Here is an 18,674-nt window from a genome sequence, read left to right on the forward strand (position 1 = left end):
AATCCAGTTGCAAATATGATTCATTGTTTTCTGAAATAATTCTTTTCTCCCCTTCAACATAAACTTATGTTTTTCTTAACCTAATGAGTTCTGTGTTAGTAAGATTCCAAACTGGTATAATAAGAATTATAGGAATATACTGTTGATGTGTAGATTATTCTATTATTATAGCTTGCGTGGGGATTATTTTACTAAGTTGGTTTTTTTTTCTATCAAATCCACAGCACCATCGAAAGAAGTTGCAGGGCAGGAGGTTAGACTTCGACTGCAAGAAGAGGAAAAAGGATAAGGGTAAGCTTTGTGAATATTTGACATCAGATATTGCACAAGTAAATTTAATTTTTACTATACCACAAAATTGTTTTGATATTTCAAGTTTCCACTTCTTTGTCTGCAAAACTATGCTGAGTAATTTTATTTGCTAAAAAGTTCTGTTGCTGTTAATCGCCTTTTGTGAAAGAGATCAGTTTTTGTTCCGATGAACTGACTATTGCAAAGCCACGAACTATCCTATGTCTGGCTGCAATAAAAATTTTCTCAGATTGGGCTCCAATTTAGATATAAACTAATTTTACTGAATATATTTAAAAGTACGTATTTATTTTTGACCTAACAGTAAATTTGGAGGATTTATTTGTTAAAAAATCTTCATGTTCATGTCATAAATCCAATCTGCAAAGGAGACTACCAGTGTGGCAGTGTGGTTGTGGTAGAATTTTAGTGCATGAAATTGCGTAGCTCGTCAGATGGCAGTTTAGTCCCATCTTTTATTTTTCTTTTATTTCTTGGGTGGTGTGATTTTGGGGCAGAATTTATTTTCATTCTTTGCTAAGAATAAATAGACATAACCAATGAAGGAGAATCTGTGGCACTGGAATGCATTGTAGAGTAAAATTGAATGTTCATTCATGTAGAAATGCTTTATACTATGCAAAATATCTGCAAGATTTTTTACCTTGATTTATTATTATTATTATTATTATTATTATTATTATTATTATTATTATTATTATTATTATTATTATTTCTGGGCTAAACCTGTGTCACTCCGTGAAATGTCCTTATAGCACTCATTTCTAAGGTATAAATATTGCTAAATATATCAGAGAAAAAACTATATTGGATAATATACCAGGATAAACCTGGTTCGCTCACCCCTGTATTAGGGTGTCGGTATAAAACTGGGGCGAGTGATACCACTACCAGAGGTTTCCTGCCATTTAGTCTCTTCCTTTGTCAATTTCCCTTTCAAACTAGGCACCATACCAGCGCCATCTACCACCCACTACCGCTACTACTAGCGCCTCGATAGCCATTCCTTTAAATAGCACTGTTGTGTACACTTGTGTCTTTGACTGTAACGACATTATTTTAGAATATTTACAAGATAGTGCAACAACTGAGAACCCAAGAGATGAGCCTAGTAATCTCCCAGACGACTGGCTCATCTGTACTATGAACGTCAAGGAATGTCTCAAGGCAACCATAAGTGATAATTTTTGGAATTCCTAGGATTCCAAATCACAAGGAATTCCTACACACTCCGACACCACGGTTTCAGTGTTTAGTAAACAATGGAACCTCAAATCATACAACTTTCGATCCCACCGGGGAAAAAAGAAAGTAAATAGCAAGGCTGCGAGACATTTCCTCAAGGCAGACAAGCATCCCGGAGGAACCAGAAAGAGTTCTAGGTTCACTCCAATTCGCGTCAGTAACAGGGACTCTACTAAACGCCAGTGAAAGACTATATTCTGGGTTTGGCGGAGTAGAGCGACAGGGAATTATGAGACAGAGTTCCCACATCCCGCACAATTTAAGAGACTCCGTCCAGGGACAGAAGTCAAGAATCTGACAAAATCATCACCAGTATGGTCCCCTCCGCCAAGTTTAGTGGTCCATATGGATGCTTCACTAAGCGTTTTGGGAGACTACCCCCAATAAGGAAACGCTCAGGACACTGGGTTCCTGATGCTCTGCTAGCTTCATAACAATGTTTGGAAGCCATGACAGTACTCTGTTCTTAGTAACTCTCCTTAGAGAGCAGCTTTCAGCCAAGCCACATAATCGGGTCATGATAACAATCTTTCATTGACAACAAGAAACAGTGGCATCTGTCAGCAACTCACTTGGCAGGAGCAAGAACCTAGTGGCAGATGCACTGTCAAGGACAACTCCGCTACAGTCGGAATAGTCCTTAGTCAACAGGTCATTTAGATGGATCAGTCAACAGAATCCAAATCTCCTAGTAGAATTATTGCCACAGAATCCAACCACAAATTACAATATTTCATGTGCCCTCAATCTGGACCCCATGGCCCAGGCCACGGATACCAGATAGGTTGGAACATCTGGCAGAGGATTTAATTTTTCCCTCCAATAAATCTACTAAGGCAAGCTCTAGGTTAACTCCCATCCTCCTAAGACGGATTGGGCGGTTAACCCCCAACGAACTCAAGAGCAATTGTGACCCGTAACTAGGGGAATTGGGACTCCGCCTCAGACGGACCCTCAACCCCAGACTGGCACGATTAGTATAACACGGCGGACGCTTCGTCAAGGATTCGGAGGGTCCTACCTTTATGGAATTCATGAATTTCACGGCACAAGAAGATGCCAATATGGATCCTATTAACACCTTGTTTTTAGAATCAGACAACGGAAGTCTACGGGGAGGTCCGCAACCATGCGGAAACGTTTCAGCAATTATCACGAGATTTAACAGTTCTGACTAATCTTTCCCCTAGTTCCTACGACTCCCTTTTATAAGCAGTATGATTCTACAGTAACAAGCTAGCCTTTTTCCTAAAAAGACAATAGTTATGATGATGAATATGAACCTGGCGGTTGCGATCCTTAGGATCCTGTTTAGAAAGAGCCTATCAGCTAGGGTTATTACCACGACCAAATCTGCTTCAAGGAACTTCTCCAGTTTGGTTCCACATTAACAGATTCATAATTTAATCGATTCCAAGAACTTTTGCCAGCTAGAACAAAATCATATTGATTTTCTTCCATCCAGAGAAGTTCTAGTATCTCCAGATCAAATTCTTGGCTAAAATGAGGATCCTCAGAGTAGTTGGGGCCCCTAGAAGATTGCCCCACTTCCACAGGATCTATCCCTATGTCCAGTCAGAACTTGAGATCAATTTTAGACAGAACTTCGAATAAAATTTCAGGTCCTTTATTCATTCGAGAGATGGTGGAACAGTCTCATTTAAGTGGTTAAAATAACAATTCTATAATTTTACATAGGCTAACAGGAACCACTTCCACATGTACATGGTGTCCGAACAGTAGCTCCCTTAAGAAGTCACTTCCACCACATGAACTTTGATGACCTTAAAGAAGTATATAAGATGGAATTCAAGTATTTAATCACTACTACCTTAAATCCTTGGGAGCCCTTAAATAATTCAGCAGTGGCAATTGGGGAATATTGTTTCCCCTAACACAGCCTAGCATTTGACATACCTAGTCTTAAAGACCTTGTCCTTCTTTAGCTCCTTTTCTCTCCTAACTGCCTCGCTTAGTCTCTAGCCTTCATCTCGGGGGTTTTTCACTTGAATTGCATAATTGAACCATTCTTGTACTGGTTATATTTAACTACTAATTATATACATGTAAAATATATAGTATTAATTGTTGTCATAATAATCACACAGGCCTTACCAATAGTTATTGCCGGTAATAGTATATACTTACTGGAGTAAGGACCTAGACTTTAGATATTGTTAAAATCTATCTAGATTTAAGCAATTTGTTAAATAGGGTAGAATTATCTTAGAGTTAGTTTCTCCCTTCCAGTAGTCTTATAGAGAGTATATCCAAGCTTGTGGGAGCAATTCTCTGTTACTATTTCACGGAGCGACACAGGTTTAGCCCAGAAAAGGGATTTTGACAAAGGAAAAATCTATTTCTGGGCGAATGACCTGTGTCGCCCAGTGAACCCACCCCTTCCTTCATCACCCTATAGCCCCAAGCTTGGGTGATAGTTTCAGGAATGGCTATCGAGGCGCTAGTAGTAGCGGTAGATGTCGCTGGTATGGCGCCTAGTTTGAAAGGGAAATTGACAAAGGAAGAGACTAAATGGCAGGAAACCTCTGGTAGTGGTATCACTCGCCCCAGTTTTATACCAACACCTTAATACAGGGGTGAGTGAACCAGGTTTATCCTGGTATTATCCAATATAGTTTTTCTCTTATATATTTAGCAATATTTATATTTATACCTTAGAAATGAGTGCCATAAGGACATTTCACTGGGCGACACAGATCATTCGCCCAGAAATAGATTTTTCCTCTGTCAAAATCCCTTTATTATTTATATTATTAATTATTATTATTCTTATTATTATTTATATTATTATTATTATTATTATTATTATTATTATTATTATTATTATTATTATTTATGGTGTGATGTAGACAAGAGATTTAATCCTAATTTTTCCCTTTATCAGTAATTGTGAAGGATCATAGAAAGCTATAAAAAAGACAGTACGTACTACATATTTTCAGCTAGCTGAGTATTCATTAAAAAATGACTATGCTGACAGATATACTACTACTACTACTACTACTACTACTACTACTGCTGCTATTGGGGCATTAAAGTAAATACCATTATGTCTGTAGGTATCATGTTTCTACAAGTGATTACTATATTTAACATTCCCAAAACCTTTACTCCTGAAGTAAAGAACTGAGTATAATGCAACTTAAGCTCTACATCCAGAGTTCATCATACATAATTCAGCCTAGAATTTAAAGAAATAATTCTGTTCCAATATTAAAGGTAACTTAAAGGTATTTCCATAATTTTCACCTACAATGAGTAGTTAACATTAAATCTCAAAGAATAATTATGCAGTATATCACCACTGAATTCAAGAAATGTCCTTTAATGAACGATATTGTATGTCATCCTAGTGAGAGCTGAAATTTTGCCAGTGGTTTGGTCTGGGTTTTTCCATGTCTTTAGTGCTGATATTAATGCTCAGTGCTTCATTCCTGGCAGAATGGTCCTTTTCAGCCCCTTGTTAAGAAAGTAACTGCATTCCAAGCAGTTTTCTTATATGAACCATCTGCCATACTTTAAGTGTTTGAATATCATCAACATAAACCTCAGAGATTCTAAAAATTAATCTTGTTTCATATAACTAGAGCGAACTCTTGCTTGTTAAGGAGTATATAAAGTACTATGTACCAGTAATTCTGTGTCTTTCCTGTCATTTACATCCAGTTGTCGTTCTTTGGGAATTATGCTCAGCATGGTTTCACTGACTAGTAAAGGTTTTGACATGTAGATTTGTTACTTTGCTCTTCAAGACTGGAAATGGTAGCAGGTTAATCATATGGTGGTATGACACCAGAAAATGAGGGGTAAATTACATGACTCAGCTATATATATAAACTGCAAAGAAATGTAGAATCTAATGCACATAGAGATCTGTAGTATATGGATATTAATGTTTCAGTTAGGTCCCAGAAAGAAGTGAAACTTCAAATAGTTCATTAAATTATTTACCATTCTTTTGCTCAATCCTTGCCTACAGGCAAGGAGAGAAAAGTGCTGGGAGGTTGTCTTGCCAGTCTCTCAGCTGCAAGTATTATAACTACAACCCTCACCTTCTCTTAAATAGAGATATGTATTAATTCTTACTATGAAGCAAATAGTCAATCACCATAGCTCCTCAGTGATGTTGACCCATGTTGTTAACCTAAATGTGATTAACATACATAATTTTGGTAACAATGGATAACATTTGTGTATTCCTTATTTTACTACTTTTTATAGGAGTTTTTACTGGTTTTTGTAGGAGAGAAATCCCATGCAAGGAGAAAATAAGGCAATCCCAGTTATCAGTGGGGTTTCCATTTCCAACAGTGTGACAATAACCAAAGATCGGTGATAACCGAAAATCGGCGATAATAACGCCAATTTCCATGTTATTGGCGCCAATAACCGAGGATCGGTGGATATTAAGCCAAAAATTCAGTTATCATTATCGCAAGAAGGGCCTCATGAAACTGGATCGCCAATAACCAAGGCTGCTGATAACCAAGGACTGTCTTACACACCAATGTGAGAATTCAAGGTCAATAGAGTCATTTTAGTCAGCCATACCATTTGGACATTAATGTTTTAAGGAGCAAGAAGTTTATGGTGGTCCCTTTGTTGGAGGCAATGACCCCTAAATTATGTATGAACATTTTTCTCTGAGACAAATAACTGTAAAACCGTACATTCTAATTACTGTATGGTATGTGAAGAAGGCATAAATTCTTGGGACTTAGAATATGAGTGTATGTTTGTAGTGAAACGGTGCTACAGTTAAGATGAAAAGCCTGTGAAATTCTAGACCAGCATCCAGTCATGTAAAGCCTGAACAAATTTCAAGCTCTCCTTTGTCAGCACAGGTGGTGCACAGTCACATGGAGGAGGAATAAGATAACAAAGGGAATCATGCTACCTGTGGGCAAGTACCAGATAACGTTACTCATACTGAATAAGAGTCTTACATATATGAACATTATTTATTATTCAGAAACTAACTACCAATACTGCAAAGGGAATGAACACAGTTAATTTGAATCTGATTGTTCCTGAATTTATAACTTTGGTTCCCAGACGACCACATTTTACATGAGAATGTAAAATTTTTGTGGTTAACTCTTACTGCATTTACCAAATGGCAACTAGAGACAGACAATGAATGTGGTTCTCTTAGCTGTAGGGTAAGCTTGTATTATTGCAGCAAATCACAAACATCCAGAACATTGACATACTGTCATGTTAGTATCCAAACTTCCACTATTTAAGAATCTTTTAGAAATCACAGTACACAATCAAGCTGTATAAAAAATTATTTCTAAAAAGAGTAGATGTTAAAATTATTACTAGCTGGAGGAATTACTCCTTTTATCCAAATGAAAGAGTGGTTCTCAGATTCTTTAACCATCTTAACTTTATATGTATCTCATGGGAAATAGTGAGGCCTCTCAAAGTCAAAAGGAACAGATGACCAATTTAGCATACAAGGGTCCTGGTAGGTTAAGGATTGTCAGTCCCACAGATCTTGCTATATTAGTCGCATCAACCAAACTCTGTGAAGACTTCTGTACTGTCATGAAAAGTAAGGTGCCATCTTATAATTATTCAATGAAAATTATAATGGAAGTCCTGAAATTGCTCAGCTGATTAAACAGACTAACTTCATCCACAGCCAGCTGAGAGTCATTCACCCCCATGTCAGAGGTCATCTCTGATTCTAAACAATAGCTCAAAATTAATTTACAAATTCATTCTGAACAAATGCTAACTTTGACAGTTGGACATCAAAACCGCTGAATTCATAAAAAGTCACTGTTAAAACAGAGTTCTGTGTCAATAAATGATGCCCATAAAAATGCTTGGTTGACGTAAAGAGTAGCAGTATATTTTGGAAACAACTTCTCCCATCGTTGAACATTTAATAGATTAAAATATACAAGTGGCATATACATATACAGGTACTGGTTAGTAAGTATGAATAATCTTTATGACAGGCCACAGGGCTGAAATTAGGTGACTGCGGACCCAGGATTGTCACTTTTGATCTTCTTTAATGAAACATGTTATCTTCAGCTTTGGATTTCCAAGATCCTTGGAAGCTATCTAAGAAAAATTGAGAGGATTTAGTTGTAGCGTAAAGGTGTGATTACGTATCTAGTCTGAGAATCTATAATTTCATCATTCAGTCTGGAATTTAATAGTATCAGTGAGACTCTTTGCTTTGTTTTTATTTTACAGTAAAGTACAGTGAACTTACATATTCCTTTCTTATTTTCCTATGTTTCCAAAACAGAATAATTTTTGGACAAAACAAAATGCATAGTTTGTGGATGGAAAAGACACATTTTGATGGGTAATGTTTGCATTTAAAGAATTTGAAAAGGGTAGATGTTATGTGATTCCTTATATATGAAAATATTCACATTCATAGGAATAACTTAGAGTATGACATATATAATTTAAATGGTTAATCTTTTTTATATCACCTTAATCTTTAGTTAATGAGAAACATTGGTGCTACAGTAGTTTGACTGGAACTTGCAAATTTTGCTTGTTTATACAATGCAACTCATCATTGTTACAGATTTTTCTTATTCCAAGCAGAGTAGAATATTTTACTAGAAAAACTTTTTTCTATATATTTTTTGTTTTGTTAAGTGATTGTTTGAAGCAGCCAGTTGCGGCTGCACATTTTTACATGTACTTATTTTGATAATTTCTGTGTTGTTTTACTACAATAGTTTGTGGAATGATACTGAATGCTGTTGAATGATTCTGTTACTACTTACTAACCCTTATTTTGACAAATAGATTTTTCATACCATACTTAACCCTTACCTTGAGAACTATCCAAAGGTTTTGAATCATGTCTCATATGTGGTTGGTATTTGACAATCATAATTTTGGTTATGCAGTATTTTAAATGGTAGTAGACCCATCTTAAATTTGTAAATAATTGAATGCAAGAATACTTATTGCAAGTTGATACTGAATTGTTTTGGCTTCTTCCATACATTATGGTTGTCAGAAATGGGTCCAATGACACGATTGGTAACCTTTAGGTTTGGAATGTTGTAGCTAATGTGTGTTTGTTTGTGTTCTAGCACTTGGCAGCACGCCAACTGGTAGTCCAGCCCGGAGCCCAGGTTGGGGGGGTATGTACAGTTATTTGCACACTGCTGATGTATTGTCGCCATTGTGTGCGGCCATTGTTAAACTCATGTCTATTTGGCTTTAGATTGTATTGCATTTTGTGTTTGGGACTAACCTTTTTTTAGAAGAAAAAGGCTTCATGAGTATTTACTTAAGTGTAATGTGGGCAGCTGGCTTCTTTGGTTCAGATTTCATTTGTTTCTGAACAGAAGTAAAGTGGTTTGCAAATATTTGCTTTTATGAATGCTGCATTGAAATAGTGTACTAGTAGACTGTTAGATGAAATTGTAGAGGAAATAGCAATACGTAATAAGTTTGGAGTTACAAATATATTTAGAGCTTTCTCTTTACCAGCTAAGTATTTGGATTTCGCATCCATAGATTGTAAATCCCTCGCAAAAGGAAAAATCAGATTCTTAAAAATCAAATTGCATTTTTCTTAAGCACACAGCATTGTCTCCCTGGAGTCTTTTACTTCAGTATTTTGTCTTGTACATACTGAGAATATTCAGAGGATACTGTACAGGCATCTGGAAGAATTAAGAACTACCTTTAAGTGGGGTACAGTGCATCCTTATTTCCTCCCCCTGTTTCCTCAGGAAGCTCTCAGGCTTCACCTCTGCTTGGCATAATTTTTGCCTCTACGTAATTGGATGGGAGGTAAGAGGAACCACAACAAAAGATTTGGTTTAGTAATGTTTTAGACCAGTGACTGAAAACTGATAACCAACCTATAGAACAAAGTAGAGCTATTTTACTGGGATTTTGAAGCTGAAAGGCTTAGGGTAGATATTCCCCCCCCCCCCCCCCTTTTTTTTTTTATGAATGCTGTTCTTTCTATCTTCTCACTAAATTTAGTTTCTGTCAGATGAAAATTTAAGTATCTTAGATGATCTATTGTTTTAGTAGAGAAGTTTGATTTCCATTCTTGAGCAAGAAAATATTATAGAACAATGCAGGTTGTGTAGGTCTTCTAATTATTCATGTCCCCTAAATAGGAAGAAAACTTTGTTTTGCTCTTTACGGAAATCTCGAGCAAATTAAATAGTGCTGCAATCATTATTAATTAACCAGTCTCCTAGAATGCTCCTTGCTCTGTGATATGCTTTGCATAGCTAACAAAGTATTGTTACCCTTGGCTCTACTTTTTCATGTATGAGAATTGATATCTGTAGAAGTTTGCTTTGCAGGTTAGAAGTTGGTTTATACTTTTGTTATTGTTCCCCATAAATATTTTTGAATAATAAGTATAATAAACTTTATTTTTAACAGATTTGCTTATAAACAAATTACGGTATTAAACCAAAATAGCTGAATAAATACTTCAGCAGAAATTTGATTGAAGTAGAAAGGACTTCCCCTAAAGGGTACTGTTACTGAACCTGATTGAGTTATGTTATCCATCTACTAAAAGAAGCCAAATAATGCAGGGAAGGTTATAAGTTAACTTTCACAAGAGAAGCCTTCATTAATTACAAGCAGATGATAAATCAGGAGAAACTGAATACACATTGTTTTCCTTTGTACCTTTCCAAGGTCTGCTGGAGACTGTAAGGCAGTTCTGGAATAATGTTATGGCTCAAATTCAAAATGCTGCTTACACTGGTAACACTAAGGTCATAAGTGAACTGTTGCTGAATTTTTAAGGGTTTCAATGAAGGTTCACTTTTATAGTTTTTAAGGGTTTCAATGAAGGTTCACTTGTATAGTTTTAGGACCCTTTGCAAGATCCTTACAAAGGGTCCTAAATAAATTATCTGAGGTATGCAAAATCTTTGGCCTTTCCATTAGTTTTACAAAAGCTGCTGTTGTGTAGCAAGTAGTGGATCAGAAATTGGATTTCATACCGTGAAGAGGAGCTAAGTGATAATTTTTCATGTTGCTTCCATTGTTCTACTCTGTTTTCATGCCTTAGTGTGCATGAAGAAATAGCCTCTAACTTTGGTAAGGTTCAACTAAATCCTCAGAGTAAAAGCAAAGGTCAGATTTTACACTACTATTGAGCTACCTTGCTTACTTAATAGTGTTGGGATGTCCCACCTGTGCACACTAGCCCAAAAGACTTTAGACTTTATTGCTGCTGTTTGAAAAAGATATGTGTGTGGGATTCACTTGTATCAGAGAGTGACAAGTGTGAATGTCTTAAATAGAGCAAATTGTGGCTCCATTTTGCATTGTACTGAGAAATACAAAGGGTAAAGAGAAAAGTTATATAAGACCTGTTTAATGAGATCCATCTTATTGCAAAGTAAATGAGTGGCACAGATGTAACCAAGACTGAAATCCCTGAGGGCGGGAGGTGTGGGTGAAGAAGAGCAATGGAGGAGGAGTTGTGAGAAGAATAATGTGTGGGGATGGCACAAGTTGCACATGCACACCATGATCAATAATGCTTGATTAAGCCATAGCAGCAGTAGTGGACATAATGGTGATAATATTTCCATTTTTGCCCGGTTATAATTCAAACGAGGGAGAAAGAAGTAGAAACATGATCTCTTGGTTGAAAAGATGGTTAATTTGAAAATATGAGCATCAAAACCTGAAGAACTCTGATTATGCAGCTGCTGGGTAGTAAGGTGTAAGCATGCATCATAAGAAAACAAAATTAAGAGTTACAGGAGTACAGAGAACTAACATGACAGCATGGTTTATAAAAAAATTAAAAAAAAAACTTTTTGATATCGACATAAATTCATCAAGTTTGACTGAGTTGAGGTAAGGTGGCAGCTGTGAATAGAAATATTAACCTTGGCTACCATGAGCCACTTCTCAAATTTCTTTTGTTTTCAGTCATTGAATTCTTGTAGACCAATTCAAGGCAAAGCCTGCCCTACTTATAAAAAAATGGGGTGTGTGCTCCTGAACTCAGACACACTTTGACATTTGTATCAGTCAATCAATGAGTGGGGTTGAGGGTGAGGTGGATGTTGGTTGTGGAACAACACTGAGTATTGATTGGATCATATTCCCATCCAGAGCAGTACATGCTTCATAAAGAAATTAAGTTTTTCGTAAGGCAGATTATAGGAAGCTGGGCACGTTGATGAAGAAGCAAAGGTTTCTAATAGACATGAAAAAGGATGAGAAAGCTGGAAATATCCTTAGGGGAAACTGCACTGCTCCCAAATTCCTAGTGCTATTTATGAAAACCTCTGGAATCATCTCTTCACCTGATCCATCTTGTGAGAGTTGTTCAAGCATGGGAAAGTGCTCTTATTGTCACTTACTATTCCAAAAATTTATGTAGCATCATTTAGATATGCTATGAGTTGACATGTTAATCAGGAATATTGGCAGAGTATTAGTCATTAATGAAGACATTTTGCTACATGTGAAGAATTTGCAGAGCATTAACTTTTTTTTGTCCTGTTTTCATTCCAGAGAGTAATGATTATATGCAGAATATGTCAACCTAGCATTGTATTATTTGCCGTCATAATGCTGATACATAATCAATTAACACAAATTTTGTCTTTGAAGCTGATGGATCTGCATTTGCCATGGATTTGACTGATCCAGGTAGAAAGTTGGTGAGGATTTTAAAAGTTTTATCCTTTAAAAGGAGCAAAAATGAGGTCGGTCATAAAAATAAAGAATGAGTATGTTGGTATATGAAGAGTATCCTTGTTGTTTATTGTCGGAGTGAAAGCAGTAGCAGTACAGGTGTAGTGTTAGTAGGCAAGGAAGTAGGGATACAGTAAATGCAACTTCAAGATAGGAAAAAGAGAAAACAGTTGCTTAGCAGCTTGAGTGAGGATGAAAGTATCCATCATTCTCAGTTCCTGAAAGTGCCAAGCGTACTTGTAAGGACAGCAACGAATGAGAAAACAGGAAATTCTGGGGCATTGAAGAGAACAGTAGTATAATAGATCTCATGCATATTATTATAGAAGTTCCTGCCTAAACAATCTGTTAATTGTTTATACTTATGAAGGACATACGTGTATCAAAGGAAGATAGCGTTTTAGATTTTCATACAAAAACTTCTCCCACATTAGGGGAACAAAAAAATAAATGTTTTTATAAATAATAAAATAAATGACATGGCAGTGAAACTTGATTGGGTGACTGCAAACTATTTGGAGTCACAACTACCACAGTCACTGATGACAATAACATTATAACCCGTGAGTAATCTTCTTGCAGAGACAAAGCACAGTTGCTGTTGAGCACGATAAATGTGACTTGAGAAACATAAGCAAGAAAAAGCATGATTTACTAATGATCTGTAATTAAAAGATTAATGTGTACAGTATACGCAATAGGTTTCAGTACCTGACACCAATACTACTTGAAATTCATAGAGGAACATCCTTTTCCCCTGGAAGCAGCAGTGCTGTCCTTCTGTTTAAATCCACATTTTGTCTGCCATTCAAAATACTGAAGTAAGAGACTTTAGTAAGTCAATGGTTTGTTTTTCATGCAAATACTACCAGGGAAAGAATGAACACATTACTACTTTAGAATGAAGAAAAAGAAGCCTTGGGATTCTAAATTTCACAAAAATTGTTCAGTTGTAGAGGGACAAAAACTTTTGACATTAAGACTTATTTTTATTTATATCAGTTCCTTATGATAAGAGTGTGAATAATTGTATCATAGTGTTTTCAGAATATTAGCAGCTTTCAGTAGTTTTTATAGTTCTCTGCATTAGCCATTATGGCCAAACAAAGTTTAAATTTACTTAGAGACCTCCCACCTAAAATCTCTTTATTGTGTGGAACCATTATTTTCAAAGTTCATCACTAGATGCTATGGTGCTAGTTAGTTTTGTTCCCATTGGAAAGGTGGTGTGTTATTGAAAGAAGTGAACACTAAGGTTTTGGATTAACCAACCCCAGGTTTAAAAGAGATGGGATTTAAACTTAGGAGAGAGAAAGAGCGAGAGAATTATTTACTTAAGACTGTTTTTTTTTAGCTTTATATATGCATATTAATCTTTAGGTGAAATGCTGCCCATATAGATGTGTAGTTTTTCTGGACGATGTGAATATAATCTGCACTTACGTATTAGGTATTTTATCATCCACTCTCTTCTTTTATGTTTTTGACGTAATTGTCTGGAGAAGTTTTTAGTTTTATGACTTTTTGTGCTGTAATTTTCATCTCATTCCGAAATCTTGATCTTAAAAGACCAGATAATTAAAAAACATACTATACTATGTATGTATTTGCTTCTATAATGTGTAGTCTTGAGGAATGAGTAAGGAGTAGCAGTTTTAAAGTTAACTTTTGTGTTAATTTCTTCTGTCAGAACATTATCACCCAGTTTTAGCAGTTTTATGTTTGCTGAGCTTTTACCTTGGAAATACAAAAGTGGTAATATTTAGGATATCTTTTGGTCTTAGGTTTTCATTTGTCTTGATTATCCTCAACAATGTTCATTTTGGCAAAATAACCCTATGCATTTTATTTTTGCTTTATCTTGGCAGACTTTTTTTTATGCAGACAATGTTATAGAAAGTGCTGATATTCTTTTTATTTTGGACCTGTAATTTATTGTTTCTGATTTTATGCTTTTTTTGTTGCAGTAGCATTATACTTTCTTTACTAAAATTTTCTGTTGAAGCATTATGATTTCTGTTTCTTATGTGTACAATCAACAGTTGGGAATTATGATTTGTAGATCACAAGGCTGGGATTAGACCCTATAATTCATACACTTATTACTATTAAAATTCAAAATAATTGGAGTATATTTGATATTTATTGGTTTAAGGCTGAAAAGTATTCATTTTGTGACTTGATTTCCAAATATTTTGGTGCCATAAACTTCATAAATAAAAAAATCAGTTAGTTTTCTCATTTTTACTCAGTGATGTTTTCATGGATGCATGCACTGGTATGTAGTCTTGATATAACCATAAATTAAATTCATATATAATTGTTAGTGCTTGGTTGAAAAAAGTTACCATACTCTTTTTGAAAACCTATTCATTCCATTATCTGTCATGATTTCCAGACAAATTGCAATTAAAGTATACACAGTAGAGTTCTTTAGTGTGGTTGAGGATGTGCAAATTTTGATGGGCCGAAATGTACCCTCTACCATACGTTAAAAATCATAAATAGGTAGTCATTTTCTGTTTCACACAAGTCCAACTTGTTTGGATGGCACATAAAAGATGCTGTTATAGTATGAATTGTGTTTAAAGTCATCCTGGATGTAAATTATGATTCATCTGATAGTGAATTATGGAGCATCTGGATGTAAATTATGATCCAGCAAGGTGCGTTATTCTTCCCACAAACAGAACTATACATACTTCAAATCCATAAGACACTTATTTGCTCTTTGAAATAATTTTTTCTATATAAAGTCTTTTGAAGGAAAACTGATCAACTTGCTGAATTTCTTAACTTAGCCAGAAGCCAGAGAAGTTCAAGATATCCTCAAATTTGTTTTACAGCTTATGCAAAACATTGTTTGAGTAAAGAAATTTATTTGAAAATATACTTTAGATTATGGCACTTATAATGAGTTATGAATTATTACTACACAAGTGCCTCTTTGTTGGTTTTAAATCACTGCTTTTGAAAAGGTAGATGTACCTGTGCATCACAACTGATAAGTCTTGATTGTTTATTTTTGTAATAGAGGCATGTTGCAAAGTTTTCTCTTAATACGAATCCTCCCCTAAAGTTTTCAGTGTACCAGCACAATCTTGTTTGTTTGTGGAGACCTGTAGGGAGTATTAGAAGGCAGAATATATTATAAAGTCAAGCTGGAGAGGTCAGTTGTACTTTTATTGCTCTCTACTCTTCCTCCCTTTCCTGACCCTGCAGACAGTACATACAGTACCAGCTCTGTTCCTACTTGGGTAAAGCTTGTGTTACCTGTTGCTGTGTTAAAGTCAATTGATATACTACATTCCTTTTAGATGAATATTTTGCCTAATATCCATCTATCAATGACTTCCTCAGTGTAAGACGCCTATGTCATGTGAGGACCTGTTATCATCCACTATCCTCTTCTCATAACTTGCTGGCCACCAACTCTTAGCTGTCACTTGCTATGGATGATACAAGTTGAATAACAGTAGTAGCAAGAAGTTCATATCTAGACAGAATTTTTAGTGGCTTCCATTTTTAGACATCTACAGCTGAAATTTAGAAAGAATGAACTATCTTTGGTCTTTGTCACGTGATAAACTGGGAATTTTTCAAAAACTCCTGTTGAATTCTTTTCAAGTACTGTAACTGAGGGGATCTTTGTCAGCTTTATATGGGTACTGGTATCATTTGATTATTTGTGTGATTTGATATGCCACTCAACCAGTAAGATCATCTCAAAGAAATACTGAATTGCCTGTCCGAGACACAAGCATTTACTAGAGGAGAAACTTTTCACCAGATGTAAATGCTCTCCACATTGAGACTTAGTTACCATACAGAGTGCAAGAAAGATTTGAGCATGTGACTTACCAACTAAAGAGCTTTTTAGTCACAGACATTTTTATATACAATCACTAACCATTCTGAATTAGAACCAACAGAATTTTGATTTAAAAAATTATAAATGTAACACTTCCAAGACCAGAACCTTTGATTATGCATAAAGTACATGTCTGTACACACTTGTATTCTTTATCCAAAAGTGATGTTTATATACTTCAACATCATAAGCAACATGCAATAACATATAAGGCATAAAGACGCACATTACATAATTCATAAAGTTGGAAATAGGCAGATGTTTTGGAAATCTCAGTCTCAGTAGGAAAAGAAGAGCATAGGTTAAGAACCACCACATTTTATTTGCGACGCGTTTCATTGTTTCTTCACAACATTTTCAAGCCTAAAAGAGACATTTCAGTATTGTAATAGTTAAAAGATTATACAATCATTATTGGCTGACAAAGCTGAGTAAAAGTGGCAACATTAAGATAAATGATAACATCTTTTAAATTAATTACAACAATTAGTGGGAAAGACAGAGATGGAAAATTTACTCTATAAATGAATAATTAGGAAGCCAGATCTTAACCTTGAAAATTCATCTTATCCCTTGCTTTTAATATAAATCATTCAATTTTTAATTTGTACTGTAAATTTTTCATATCTGTGTTCCCACTTATTTGTTTATAGTATGTTGTTGTAATTAACTTTGAATATTTTATCATTTATCTTATTGATGGCAGTTTTACTCAACTTTGTCAGCCAATAATGATTATGTAATCATTTAACTGCTAAAATACTGTAATGTCTCTTGTGGGCTTGAAAATGTTATGAAGAAACAATGTAACATGTTTCATATAAAATGTGGTGGTTCTTAACCTACCCTCTTCTTTTTTTACTTAAACAGATGGATAAAACAAACCTTGTTTAAAAAAACAAGTAGTTGCCTATACCCAGTAATATGTGTTTTCACAGCATTACATAATAGTCTGTAGTATGATCAGCAGTTATGATTACTACAGAAATTTTTTTTATTTTTAGTGATGTAATTGTAGGCATGGCAGGAAATGAGGGTGCTGATAAAGCAGCCAAAGCTTTCATTACTTTTTGTTAGATTGAATACGCTTGTACCTGTTACTGGTTTAATAGCGTGGGGTGCGTGGTCTTTGACCAGCTTTCACCCGATTTATGCACACGTTGCCAGATCTCACAGATTCCTTGCTTTACAATCTTTGATTGTTTAACCGGATCCAGGTAGGCGCTAGAAAATTATCCCATTGTTAAGACCCAGGTTTGTAGCTATGAAAAATACAAATTGTCTTAGAAAATTTGTCATTTTAAAAAACTCATCAACATTAGTAAATGGCATGTGCTGTGGAATAGTAAATCTTACACATATAACCAAATGTCTGATTAGTTGCACCTTTGGATATTTAATAAGTGACATGACCTAGTCTGAAAATCTTCATTTTTAACATGGTAAAATTAAAAAAAACTGAGAATTCGGTGGTCTGTATAAATTACATAATATGTACATGTATTACATTAAGAAGCATTGCATCACAGCAAGTGTTCCTGGAAAAATAAAACTTATATCACTTTTGCATTAATGTATTATAAACATAAAGAGAATACAGTGAAAAATGTGATAACTTTCAGCTTTCACTCCAGGAAAAATATTACTCTAGAACAGCTTGGAAATGATACAGAACCAGACTATGCAAATTCTTCAAGTGCTATGCTTGAGAATTCAGGGGATCAGGAGAGCAGTTAGCCAGGGCAAGCCTCCATGACTAATATTTTAGATCTAGAGTCCAGATTAGTTTAGTCTGTGGCAGTACTATTGTTGTATCAGATCTTGTTAGTGATGTAGGGATATCTCTTTCAAAATTAGTCCCATAGAAAATGGGAAATACAGTAAATGACTTAATAGCCATTTTGTGAGATATTTTGTTTCTGTAATGAATAAGACAAAACAATGGTTGAGCTCACCTGAAAACAAGTTAGTCTGGTCAGCTTTTCTGGTATTCTGCTATTATTAGCATTGTAATCAAATGTACAGTACGTAGCATATAGAATTATTGTATTTTATTACAGTTCTTCTTAACAGAGTTACCTGCTTTTGGTTTGTATTACCAACATCTCTGGTCAGTTTATAAAGAGCTATGCATGCATGGTACTACTGGGAAAAAGGAGGATATAGTAAGAGGAACAAAGGTTAATTGAACTTAGCTTCTTACTCTACTTGGACTTTTGAATGGAACTTGAATGAAAGTTTTGAATTAAATGTAATAACTTGAAAGACAAATTTGATTTTAAAAAAGGGAGTTTCTTTTTCATCTACTGTAATCACTCTTTAGTATTTGTAAACTTATTCATGCAGTCCTGACACTGACAGCTATCTAGGCCTTAAAAGTGTATTGAACCAGGATGTGATGCCACAGACATATTCTTGCGTGGTCTGTTGTCACAGGGAAATACTGATGATTATTGCTTTTCTCAAAACGTGGAATTAAGGTACTCACTTTATTTATTGGCAAATAAGTCATAAAAGGAACCCCACAGGA

At 35.2% G+C, this 18,674-nt stretch overlaps 1 protein-coding gene across 9 annotated transcripts in view; it reads left to right on the top strand.

The window, feature by feature from the left end:
• Window positions 1-18,674, top strand: part of LOC135215440 (endophilin-A-like) — a 610,297-nt gene that overhangs the window by 486,638 nt on the left and 104,985 nt on the right. For 8 of the 9 annotated variants that reach the window (XM_064250095.1, XM_064250096.1, XM_064250098.1 and 5 more), the window contains 2 exons: window positions 225-291; window positions 8,661-8,711. In XM_064250095.1, coding sequence (XP_064106165.1) covers window positions 225-291; window positions 8,661-8,711 — 118 coding nt within the window. The remainder of the gene's footprint in view (window positions 1-224; window positions 292-8,660; window positions 8,712-18,674) is intronic. The other variant, XM_064250099.1, reaches the window with a different exon arrangement.

Source organism: Macrobrachium nipponense, chromosome 5 (assembly GCF_015104395.2).
Source record: "Macrobrachium nipponense isolate FS-2020 chromosome 5, ASM1510439v2, whole genome shotgun sequence".
NCBI lineage: Eukaryota > Metazoa > Arthropoda > Malacostraca > Decapoda > Palaemonidae > Macrobrachium > Macrobrachium nipponense.